Source organism: Amblyraja radiata, chromosome 17 (assembly GCF_010909765.2).
Source record: "Amblyraja radiata isolate CabotCenter1 chromosome 17, sAmbRad1.1.pri, whole genome shotgun sequence".
Taxonomy (NCBI): domain Eukaryota; kingdom Metazoa; phylum Chordata; class Chondrichthyes; order Rajiformes; family Rajidae; genus Amblyraja; species Amblyraja radiata.
The window spans coordinates 41049749-41063197 of record NC_045972.1 but is presented as its reverse complement, the minus strand read 5'-3'; the positions used below and the strand labels follow the sequence as shown (position 1 = coordinate 41063197).

The following is a 13449-nucleotide window of genomic DNA, read 5'->3' as shown; positions in this document are numbered from 1 at the left end:
AGAGAATTTAGAGCCAAGAGAATATAACTGTCATATGTACTGACAGCAGAACAATGGAATTCTTACTTGTCACAGTTCACTGGGGAATCCTATGTAATATTACTATGCTTTGCCTATAACATTATGCAATTGTCAAACTTAATGTCTCCAACTAATTTTCTTATTTTATATTTATGCAGGGTGGCATGGGAGTAGCATTGTTAACCAACCCTGACAAAATTGAGACGGTAAGTAGTTATGAGGACCCATATTGAAATAGTTTGCTATCGATTCAAAAACAAATACAGAATTGATGTAATAAATGCTAATCTAGTTAAGTGAGGGTATTTATTCCTTGAACTTAGACTGTGTTTCCCATGCTGTTGTGTGGGAAATGATACATTGTCAGGGAAATGTGAAAGCTAAAGCAGAGTCAGGACTTGGTGGTGTATGAAGTCTGCATCTCTGGTAACGCTGCGATGAAAGGCCTAGATAGACACAATGGCATCCTGTTACTTTCAGTTGTGCATGCGTGTCTGTGAATGGAAAGTGTGGTTCAGAAACAAGCAGACCTCCACAATGCTGTTCAATTCTTGTTTAGTGTTAATGAAAAGATATTCAAAATTAAAATATTGGAGATTTTGTCAATCTTAAATTTAAAAAAAAGAAAATGCTGGCAATATACGGAGGGTCAAGCAGCATCTTTGGAGAGGGATAGATGTTTAATGTTTCAGGTTGATGACCTTTGATTACCATTCATCAACTTAAGACAAAAAGTGCTGGGGTAACTCAGCGGGTGTCTTTTTTGTAAACCAGCATCTGCAGTTCCTTGTATCCACATCTTATATGGTTAACACTGACTTAGCTTAGATGGGGCAACTCAGTTGGCATGGACGAGTTGGGTCGAAGGGCCAGTTTGTATGTTATATGACTTGATGGCATGTTTTAAAAAGTACCTTAAAGGAGGAAGATCGGTGATGAGACAAAGATTTGGAGAGGGAACCTTTAGGAAGATGATGGTATAGTTATCAGTAACAAAATGATTAAAATCAGAAATGTTCAAGGGTCCAGAATTAGAAGATCACAGGAAGCTTGCAGAAACACAGAGCTGTGGAAGAAATTGCATGGCATCACCTGCTTCACCAGCTTCTTGTGCAGAGGAAACACAGAGTTTATTATAGACAAAATTGCTGGAGAAACTCAGCGGGTGCGGCAGCATCTATGGAGCGATGGAAAGAGGCAACGTTTCGGGCCGAAACCCTTCTTCAATCTGCGTTGCCTCTTTCCATCGCTCCATAGATGCTGCCGCACCCGCTGAGTTTCTCCAGCAATTTTAGCAACTGACCATTCATTTTGATCAGTCTATCCCACTGCTCATGCTTCACTGAAGCCACTTCTCGGTCTAACAGTGGACTCCACAACCACCCGTGACATTCAAGCACTCCTTCCTGTCTTATATCCATTTTTTTCTCCTCTCTCGTCTCCACTTTCTCTGAAACTTAAAACTTATACTCTGCTTCTCTTGCCACAGCTGCTACTTGACCTGCTGAGCTTTTCCAGCATTTTCCATTTGATTGGCCTGAAGGTTTGTTTGACATACTAAAAATCCAACTCAGTGACTGTGGACAACTTTCCCACCACAGTTCACAGACAATGCCAATCTCCACTTGTAGCAATCAAAAAGGCTTGTTCTTTATTTAGTACGTCAAAAGCATCAGGGAGTAAGCATACATTTACATTTCCTACAGTTACACACAGGATGACATGAGGATTTGAAGGGTCTACTCAAGAATAAAAGCATTTTACCAGAAATCACTGCAAGTAATCTATTCTGCACCATTAATGACCTATATGGAATTGTAATTAGTGGCTGGATTATTTTTATCACTGCATAAAACGGAGGTATCTCTCTCTACAGAGCCTCTGGTTTGTGAATAGGGAAATTGACTATGTCTCTCAATAGACAATAGGTGCAGGAGTAGGCCATTTGGCCCTTCGAGCCAGCACCGCCATTCAATGTGATCATGGCTGAGCATCCCCAATCAGTACCCCGTTCCTGCCTTCTCCGCATATCCCCTGACTCCGCTATTTTTAAGACCCTATTTAAGACCGCTATTTTTAAGACTATAACCCATAAGATGGAGGAACTGAGGACTGAACAGCACTGTGTTTGATTCACAAAGGGGCACAGTGCTGGAGTAACTTAGCGAGACAGGCAGCATCTCTGGTGAATATGGATAGGTGACGTTTTGGGTCGGGACCTTTCTACAGTCTTGTGTATCATTGAATTGTACAGAAAGCTTAATAAATGGATGGAAAGAAAAAATGGATTAAGAGCAAGGAAAAATAGAATAAAAGAAATGAAAGTTGAAACAAGCATCTGTTAAGCGTCAAGAAGGTTGTAATTGGGTCAAGCACTGGGAGAGGAACAATTAAATTATTTCTTGCTGCGGCCTTGCAGGCACATTAACACAACAATAAGTATACAATACAATAAATTCTCAGTAATACTAGGTAATCAGACCATATTAGTATGTGGTGCAACCAATACTAAGTCCATAGTAGTTGATTGTAGAGGTAGGGTTGTGCAGCATGGTTCAGAACCTATTGGTTGATACGAAGAAGCTGTTCTTGAACCTGGCGGTCACGGTTTTCAAGCTCCTGTACCTTCCTCCTGATGGCAGCTGCAAGATGAGAGCGTGTCAAAGGTGGGTTCATGATAATAGCTACCCTCTTGAGGCAGTGCTTTCTATAGATCTCTTCGATGGTGGGGGGGGTCAATACCCGTGATGGACCAGACTTTCTGCAGCTTCCTTTGTTCCAGGGCATTCAAATCATTGGTTATAATGCAACCAGTCAATAATGTTCTCTACTGCACACCTGTAGGAGTTCGATGGTGTATTCGGCCACATGCCGAATATGTGATTGTTAAATTTGAGGACCAAAGATGTTTTCTGCCAGTAGTTAACACGATTGTGTTTAAATACATTCACATCTTTGCATGAATTTGCTGTGCAATATGTTCTTGAATAACAATGAACACAATTAGCTTTTATGCTAATACTGTGTTTTTATTTGTAAACAACCTTTGTCCATGGGAAGCTATTTTTTGGGATTCAGGATTACACAAGCTGTGTGAAATGTTATCAATTCTCTCATTTGCTCCTGCACTTGGAGCAGCAATTAAATGGCATTCTTCCTCATCAAAGATGCTCAATGAAACCAAAGATTTCCTTTTTAAAGCAACCAGTAACTGCTGAAATGTCAAATACTGAATCATGGAATGTTTTTGAATAATTTTGTAAAACATTTAAACTTGAGGGAATAATTCCCAGATAGAACTATATTTGGATAAAGTAAACAATCTGACAGATGTTTTGAGACAACTGGCTTCTGTTTGAGTTATGACGCTGACACATTTTGTCCAATCCTTTCCTGAGCATTGCTGTTTTCTTGTATGTCAAAGTTACACACTGACTTCCCCTTTATCCTTAATTAATAACTGAAAAGCATAGAAGGTCAGCAAGATTTAAGTTAGTTCTGCAACTTGGACTACCGTCTGAACTGGCCTGGCGTATATCTTTATGATCTATTTTCACCAGATCATTATACGTAACCCACTGAATCTGGAAAACATAAATGTTTTCGCTCAAATCACACTTGGAGGCATCAAGAAGATGGCTGCACACCTTGCTGCACACCACATGAAGCACCTGCATTATTAAAAAGCAATAGTAAATGTTAATTAATGGCTGGGTTTGTGTAATCAATGCACAAACACAAGCTTGCACATCAGGACTGACATTATCAATAGGTCACAAAATACATATTTTAACCGCCTGATCGTTAATTTGAGCAAAACTGTCGTATTCTTCATGTGTATGAATTTTGAGTTAATTGCACTCACTCAGTTTGACATTTGGCAGAAGAACCACATTTATGTATGAGACAAGACTATTTATGGATATACAGTAGGAGTTTTCGTATTGGTTGTCTTTCACTGGTGCTCGAGTAACATTTAATCTTTTCTGGCATTCTTCATGATCAAAAGACAATTCTCTTGTACTATTTACACTCTGAAATTTTGTCTCTGTTTTACTCGCCTGCTTGTTATAAATTATATTCATTAATTTTTAAATAATAAAATGTTGATTTCCTCTTAATTTACATTTATTTACAGACGGTTACTATATTTTGTGTGGTAATTTCCCCCGAGAAAAAAAATATTTGAAGCTGTTCCACATTATCCAAAACGTATTCAGAATTCTGTACCCACAAGACTTGTTTTCCAGAGTTCACCAGTTTAATTTGCACTTTAAGTTACAGATACATATATATATATTCATGTATAAAATCATGAAGGGGATAGATAGGTGAATGCACAGCCTTTTACCCAGAGAAGGGGAATCAAGAACTAGAGGGCATAGATTTAAGGTGAGAGGGGAAAGATTTAATAGGAACCTGAGGAGCACCTTTTTCCACACAGAGGATGGTGGGTATATGGAACGAGCAGCCGGAAGAGGTAGTTGAGGCAACATTTAGAACAACATTTAAGAGACATTTGGACACGTGCATGGGTAAGAAATGTTTGGAGAGATATGGGCCAAATGGGCAGGTGAGAATAGTGTATTTGGGGCATCTTGGTCGGCATGGACAATTTGGGCCAAAGGACCTGTTTCTGTGTTGTATGACACTTAGGCTGTCTAGCTTGACTTTGTTTTGAACTGCACACTTATATATTGAAATTATTACAAAACATGCTCTCTTTGCCTCTGCCTATGAAGCTCGGGGGTTTGGAAAATGTTTCTTGAAGTATTTTCTGACGCTGTTCAGCAAAATATGATATTTTATCTTCCATTAAAATACAATTTTATTCTGATTGACTCAACATGACACAGACTCCTTACCTCTGAGGGACAACCCTTAAAGACACTGCTCATGTTAAACATTGTGAAGATTCTGCAACTATAAAATGTTAGAATTGTTGAATTAACATAGTAGAGGATATTGTCTGTAAGGACCAGCCAGAAGCTGTACATTGATTTTCACCTTGTTAAAGTATTGCTCTCTGCTGACTTAACTTATAGTTAACAGGGATCAATGCTTGTGTTCTGTTTTAACCTGCAGCAAGTAGGATTGTATTTTATTAAATTAAGGCTTTATTGTTTTTGGATCACCTTTTACTATGTCTCTTTTATATTTGTGCACATTTAATCTTCCCAGTTCCTTGGCGTGCTTGCTTTTGGTAGTCCAGGCCTCAGGAGCATATAGGAGGGCAGGGATCATACATATCAGTGGCTTCTGTAGTTATGTAACTCATAACTTGTCAGGGTTGTATAATTTGGCTGCTCCTTAAATTCACTGAGCCATCACAAGAGGGCAGTGTGTTCCCATGACTGGTGTTCTTTGGATCAAATCCTCAATTGCTGAAATTCAGAATTGTTTTATTCTTATTTGAATTACTGGCAATTCTTAAAGTATTATATTAAACATAAATTAAGATGATCAATTATTTGCTGAATCGCAGCATTATTTGAAAATTAGTTCATCTTTTATTACTCCGTTAATCAAAATAAAACTAACATGTGGATGCGCAGCTGCCACGCATGCTTCTGTGCTCTAATTCAATGAAATGTGTATTTAATGGCTAACCATCAAACGTTTTTGCAAAGTATTTTTATGCTGGAACTGGCTTTTATCAGCAATGCAAAAGTGTACTTCGCTGTGGGATTTTCTTATGAAATTATGTGCTTGTTGGCCGTTTTAACCACACATGAGTAATCTGATGGAAGGAGAAATGGAACACATCGACAAGGTTGGATTTGTATTGCAAACATAACAGCAGGCTTGGAATACAGGTCGAGGCATTGTTTATGTGGTCGATCATGTGGCAATGCATGACCCCCCTTTGGCCTCATCTGCTAGTCACAGTGTGACAGAAAATCATTCTGTCCTCGCAGTGCGTTTGCGCATGGCCACATTTTCCTACTAGACTGGCCATACTTGAAAGTACTTCACAGCGAGGTCTTAAAGTCATGAGCGGAGTACATTTTTTTTTCATGCCATGACTTCTTGGTGTAAATCGGCAGTGAGGAAAGTGCCATTTCTAATTCTCTTGCTTTTGAGGGGAATCTATTGGGGGTGGGTATTTTGTATCTGGTTCTTGCAGCTGGGGAGAACATTCTATGTAGTTCACAATGATTTATGACATGCTATGATGCCTTAAAACATTGTCTGCACTGTCTTAGTGTCAGTGCTCCAGCTTTCAACTCCATTAGGTAGACATAGATGCTGCCTCACCCGCTGGGTTTCTCCAGCATTTTTGGTCTACCTTCGATTTTTCCAGCATCTGCAGTTCTTTCTTAAACATTTCAACTCCATTAGCCTGCCTGTCTGTGTGTTGGTCTCCTTCTCCTAGGCTTCTAATTAAGTAGTTGACCTCCACTGTGTTGGTCTGATTGTCTTGGGCTTCCACTCAGTGCTTAAAGCCAGGAGATCTGAGCAGATCTTCTGATGTTCAAGGGGAAAATCAGCAGGAGGATGCAGAATAAAAAGGAAGAGGCTGGAAGAGAGGAGAGTGAACGAGAAACAAAAAGCAACATGGAGGGAGAGAAACCGTGCCAGATGATGTGAGAAAGCCACACAAACAAACGTTAGAAAAAGATAGACACAAAGATAGACATAGTCTTCAGTGTCTGAAGAAGGTTCCCAGCCCGAAATGTCACCCAACAATTTTCTCCAGAGATGCTGCATGACCGTCTGAATTACTTCAGCGCTTTGTGTCAATCTTTGGTATATACCAGCATCTTCAGTTCCAACATCAGAAAAATTCACATGTAAGAAATAGAAGCAGGAATGGGCCAGAACCCATCAATTCCTTCTCTCCAGAGATGCTGCCTGTCCAGCTGAGTTACTCCAGCATTTTGTGTCCTCCATCAATTAAGATAATGATTGACGTTTACAGCCTCGGCTCTACTTCTCTTGATCTTTCCTCATAAACCTCAACAATCTATGACTTGAATATATTCAATGATTCTATCTCCACAGCTCTCTAGTGCACAGAATTCCAAAGTTTCTCTCTGGGAGGAGTAACACTGCCTCACCTTAAATGGATGACTTCTTATTCTGAAGCCTTGCACCCAGTCCTGGACTCCCTAATAAGAGGAGATATCTTGTCAACATCCACCTGTCAGGCCACCTCCAAATCTGACACATTCAATAAGCTCAAAATAGGGCAAGAGATCAAGAGAGAGAAGCTGCAAGAAAGATAGACGATTGCACGCTGGGGTGAAGGGGGAGTTTGTGTCAACCTGTGCCCAGCATTTATTCACACAAAGGGTGGTGTATATTTGGAGCAAGCTAGGGGAGGTAGTTGAGGCAGGGACTATCTCAACATTTAAGAAGCAGTTAGACAGGTACATGGACAGGATAGGTTTAGTGGGTTATGGGCAAATGCTGGCAGGTGGGACTAGTGTAGCTGGGACATGTAGGCCGGTGTGGGCAAGTTGGGCCGAAGGACCTGTTTCCACACTGTATCACTATAACTCTCGTACACTTTTAACTTTAAAGTAAATTCAGTGCTGGGAAAGGAAGGGACGGAAACATTTTGAGACCCTTAGGTTTCTCCCCATAATGGAGTTTATTTTGGAGGAATAACCTTATGCAGTACATAAATATACATTAAAGAATCAGTGCTTGATTAGCACCAACATTGGTGCTAACGTGCTGTTGTTTACTTGCTGCATGTGATTGAAGATTTCAGTCCTGTGAGTCGGTTTTTTTCATCTTGAGTACATTTTGGCTGAGAAGCTGAAAGCTTTTCCCTTCAGTTTGTTATTACAGATGTTTGAATTCCTTATGTGATACCTGACAGGTAGGCAATGATAGAAAAACAGAACGATGATGGATGATAAGGTTGGAAAAACAGTCAGGCTATTCTTGAAACGTATTTCTGCCCAAGGTGCTTATTTCCAAACAATCTGTGGAATGTTTAAATCTGCGCTTAACTTGAGTAAATTGAAACTGTCAAGTGTGCACTGACTTCAGTGAAAAAGGTCATAACTTGACAGTTATTGGATCCTGTTTATTCTCTTCTCCATTGAGAATAATTCACTGATGGATGATGAATTGATGAGTGTATGACAGCTATTAAAGGTGGCCAGGCTGGTAAGCATGGTTTGGCAACAGCTCCATCCAAGGCTGCAAGAAATTGCAGAGAATTGCAGATGCAGCCTAGACCACTCAAACCAACCTCCCTTCCATTGACTCCATCTACACTTCACGTTGCCTCGGCAAGGCCGCCAGCATAATCGAGGACGAGTCTCACTGCGGACACTCTCTCTTCTCTCCTCTCCCATCAGGCAAGAATGTACAGAAGTGTGAAAACACATACCTCAAGGTCCAGGGACATTCTTCCCAGCTGTTATCAGACAACTGAGTCACCCTATCAATGACTAGTGAAAGGTCCTGAGCTACCATCTACCCCTCATTGGAGAAAAGAAAGAAGTAAAAGTGAGAGAAAAATAGAGGAATCAGGGGTAGAAAAGCAAGGGCATAAGTAGTAAGTACCATGGAAACTTCTGAGACTTCCCGATTGTGGAAATTGCCTTGAAGCACTTGAGAGTTGAACAGGAGATAATATGATGGTGAAGTGGAGTGAGGAAAGAGACAAAATTGGCCAGACACAAATTGGAAGAGAAGTATAGATGTCTCCGTTGTCGTTGGGGCTGCAACGAGGAGCGGCCTCCAACAGGAAGACCGGGGACTCCAGTGCCGACACTCACCTCACCGTCGCGGAGCTGGCCGAGTCCAGAGCGGGTGGAGCTGTGGTGGACGCTGCTGCGACCCGACCCCCGGAGATTCGGTGGCTGCAACTGCGGGTTTGGCGGACGGCACCGGGAGCCCGCGGGTACCTGGAGGGAGACCGCTTTTCAGGGCTCCCGCAACGGCGACTTCTCCCGCCGAGTTGCGGGGTTGAAGAGCTCCTGGAGCGGGGCCTACAGCACCGCCCCGCGCGGCTTGGAATGGCCGCGGGAGTTTGCGAGCGCGCGCCGGGGGCTCTAACACCAAGACCCGGTGTGCGACCTTGCATCACCTGGCGTGGTTTAATGGCCACGGGACAATCGCCATCGCCCGCCGGGGGCTTTGACTTTGACTCTGACATCGGGGGGGGGAGTGCAGTGGAGAGATAATTTTTTTTGGCCTTCCATCACAGTAATGTGATGGATGTTTATGTAAAATATGTTGTGTCTTGGGTCTATTTGTTTGTAATGTATGGCTGCAGAAACGGCATTTCGTTTGGACCTCAAGGGGTCCAAATGACAATAAATTGAATTGAATTGAGATGGACAGGGTGGGTGGAGATCCCCTGACCAGTACACTGCTCATTAGATGCTGAGAAGAGGGTCCCACTCGCAAGTACTGGTTTCCATTTTCCTCAGAAGTGATGCTCCACACCATCCCTGGTAGAACTAATGAGGAGCAACAACTGTGGTGTGAAGTTATCCATATTGACATTCAGACCAAATGACAACAACACATTTTATGCACAGACATAGACCTAATAGACCAATCGGAATCTGGAACAACAAACAAGTCTGCTGGAGGAACTCAGTGAGTTGAACAGCATCTTTTTTTTAAGAGATACAGCACAGAAACAGACCCTTCGGCCCACCGACCGCGCCGACCAGCAATCCCCGCACATTAATACTATCCTACACCCACTAGGGACAATTTTTACATTCACCAAGCAAATTAACCTACAAACCTTGACGTCTTTTACCCTGGATGTCATTGCTGCCAGCTACCATATTACCACTCAGGTAATCAATATTATTAGTCGTGTGGCCAGCATAATCCCATCTGTAAAGTGAATTTATTGAAGGCTTATTCTGTCCCTTCTTAAATACAGAACAGTACTAGGAATCTGAGGGATAATTTATTCACACAAAGGGTGGTGGATATCTGGAACAAGCTGCCAGAGGACATAGTTGAGGCAGAGACTATCTCAACATTGAAGAAGCAGTTAGACAGGTACATGGATAGGACAGGTTCCCTCTGTGGAGGGAAAGAGACAGTTAACATTTCGGGTCAGGATCCTTCATCTGAATAGTCATCACTCCAGCTGGCAGCATCATTAAGGACCCACACCATCCTGGCCACACACTCATCTCTCCGCTGCCTTCAGGTAGAAGGTACAGGAGCCTGAAATCTGCAACATCCAGGTTCAGGAACAGCTTTTTCCCCTCAGCCATCAGACTACTCAACTCCTCAAACAAAAATCTGAACTTTAATAGCCTTTTGCACTTTATATACGTGTGTGTGTGTGTGTGTGTGTGTGTGTGTGTGTGTGTGTGTATACAATGGTATATGGACACACTGATCTGTTCTGTATTTATTTATGCCTACAATATTCTGTTGTGCTGAAGCAAAGCAAGAATTTCATTGTCCTATGTGGAACACAGGACAATAAACGCTCTTGAAATTGTTTGTTTGTTAACGTAAAGACCTAGTTTTGTTTCTCGAAATTCTCCTATAATGGGTGTTCCTAGGAGAATTTACAAAGAGGTTCAGGTGCTGAAATTCTTACCTGGGCGAAACCACTCAATCCAGCCAAAAGGACCATCCATAAGCCAGGGTACTGTTCAATTCACCATTACCCCATGGCGGACGTTGGACTTTGTCCATGGAACTGATGTGCAACAACGCTGAGAAGTATATTCTTCCCCTTTGCACTATCTATTGTATCTATAATGGTATATCTGATCTGTTTGGAAAGCATGCAAAACAAAGGTTTTTGCTGTACCTCTACACACGTGACAATAAAACCTAAAATTTAAAAATAAAAACGAGTTTTCTCACACCTTCAGCGTATTTCTCAGATAAGTTTACAGTTTACAATGTATGTACTCTTGCATAAGCACTAAATGTTACACAGTGGATTAATAGACCTGGTTGACCAGAGGCATTTCTCCCATTAGTGTGCCTGATCAAACCAGCCAGCTGTCAGCAGTATAAATGGCACTCTGGTGCGGTGCAGTCAGAAGTTATATTCCCAGATATGGCCTTTAGCCAAGTAATAGGTGGGGTAGCAATGTTAATAGCTGAACAGGCAGTGGCTGACATTTAAAGAACACGTGCAGGAACTACTGCACCTATGCCTTCCAGCATAAACACACAAATAGAAAAACAACACAATTAATAAAGTAAATAAACTATTAGATCCAAGGAGGAGTCCTATAATATTACCAGACAAAATTGCAAAGTTGAAGATTTGAGTCAATTTACATTATCAATCTACAGGACAAAGAATTTATAAAGAATGCAAAAATCAGTTTGGAATCAATAGACAATACATGCAGGAGTAGGCCATTCGGCCCCTCAAGCCTGCACCGCCATTCAATGTGATCATGGCTGAGCATCCACAATCAGTACCCCATTCCTGCCTTCTCCCCATATCCCTTGACTCCACTATCTTTAAGAGCTCTGTCTAGCTCTCTCTTGAAAGTATCCAGAGAACCAGCCTCCACCGCCCTATGAGGCAGAGAATTCCACAGACTCACATCTCACTGTGTAAATTGTTTTTTCCTCATCTCGGTTCTAAATGGCTTACCCCTTATTCTTAAATTGTGGCCCCTGGTTCTGGACTCCTCCAACTTCGGGAACATGTTTCCTGCCTCTAGCGTGTCCAAACCCTTAATAATCTTATATGTTTCAATTAGATCCCCTCTCATCCTTCTAAATTCCAGAGTATACAAGCCCAGCCGCTCCATTCTATCAACACATGACAGTCCCGCCATCCCGGGAATTAACTTGGTGAACCTACGCTGCACTCCCTCAATAGCAAGAATGTCGTTCCTCAATTTGGGAGACCAAAACTGCACACAATACTCCAGGTGTGGTCTCACTAGGGCCCTGTACAACTGCAGAAGAACTTCTTTGCTCCTATACACAACTCCTCTTGTTATGATGGCCAACATGCAATTTGCTTACTTCACTGCCTGCTGTACCTTTTATTGACTGATGAACAAGGACCCCCAGATCCTGTGCCACCCTGTGTCGGCAGAAGCGTCATGAAATTTTAGAGAAGGCGCTTGTTTTGTTCTTTGGTTTAATTTTGCTTGGAGTTGTGAAATCTTTGGAGCTTGTGCTCTTAAGGATCATGAGGTTCAGATTGCTGGCTTTCCTTTTGTCCGTCAGATGGTCATGCCACATGGAATGTTACATTTAATGTGCATAAGAGGTTTGTGCCATCCTGAAATAAGAGTTTCCTTTATGCTACAAAAATGGTATGATGCATCTAGCTATGTGTTTCCCTGTGAAACATTAACTTAGGGAAACATAATAAGAATTAAAGATAATAATGATAATTAATTGAATTCAGAGATGAAAAACGTTTTGATAACATTTCTCCAAATATTAATTTCATTTTTACTCCATCATTTTAGATCCTTTCCACTCTAGTTAAAGGAATCTCAAAGCCAGTGACATGCAAGATTCGTATTTTGCCATCTGTAAGTGACCAAATATTTGCTCATGTTGTCATAACTCTCATTGTCATAATTTGTCTTTATTGCTTTTGGTATTGATAGAAGTAATTTAGTTTCATCATAAATTGGCTCGTAATCCAGAGACTTGGACTAAAAAGCCAGTGAACACAAATTTAAATTTTGCTTTTATTTTAATAAAATCTGGAAATAAATACCTTATTCCTCTAAAAGAGACGGTGAAACCATCAGACTGGTATTAAACTCCAATTGTACCATTAATGACAATAACATTAGATCTGGCCTTGTATTATTCTAATCATGTGCCCTACCTACCTTCTGGTGATAAGACTGCATTAAGAACTTTGGAAAGTTTGTCAGCATCAGAAACAGGACGACTGTCTGCTGTATTATTTTAGCGGATTGTATGCAAAAACAAAGAATTTCACTGTACCTAGATACATGTGAAAATAAAATATCATTGAATGAGTGTAGCTAGCCATTCACTTACAGTTGACCTCTCTGTTTTGGCCGTTTAGGTTACAGAAATTCACCTATCAGTATTGATGAATCACACCCAAAAATGTTGATACACGGAACAAAATTCACGCTCAATACTTCTCCTTGCTCTCTTTCAGCCTTATAACCCCTCACTTAACCGTCCCTCCCTCCATATACTTTACCTTCTGTTTGCCCACTGTCAACAGAGGAGCATCTGGGCTCTTCTTTCTGAAAATTTGCTGATGCCACAATGGTTTGGCAAAGACCACAATTGACCAACATATAGGGGAAGAAGGGACGTGTGGAATACGCTGACTGGTGACAGATGCACCTTTAATTTGTGAGCTGCGAGTTGATATGGTGTCAGATGCAAGCCAAATGTACGAGAGAAAGCACGAAAAGAAAATTACTAAAGTGTGTTGATAATAGAGGTCAAGTAGTTAAAGTAACCACCAGTAGTGTGGACTTTAAAAATAAACGTAAA

At 41.3% G+C, this 13449-nt stretch overlaps 1 protein-coding gene across 2 annotated transcripts in view; it reads left to right on the top strand.

The window, feature by feature from the left end:
• Positions 1-13449, top strand: part of dus2 (dihydrouridine synthase 2) — a 60977-nt gene that overhangs the window by 10180 nt on the left and 37348 nt on the right. For both annotated transcript variants that reach the window (XM_033036305.1, XM_033036306.1), the window contains exons 7-8: positions 180-227; positions 12426-12491. In XM_033036305.1, the coding sequence (XP_032892196.1) occupies positions 180-227; positions 12426-12491 (114 nt within the window). The remainder of the gene's footprint in view (positions 1-179; positions 228-12425; positions 12492-13449) is intronic.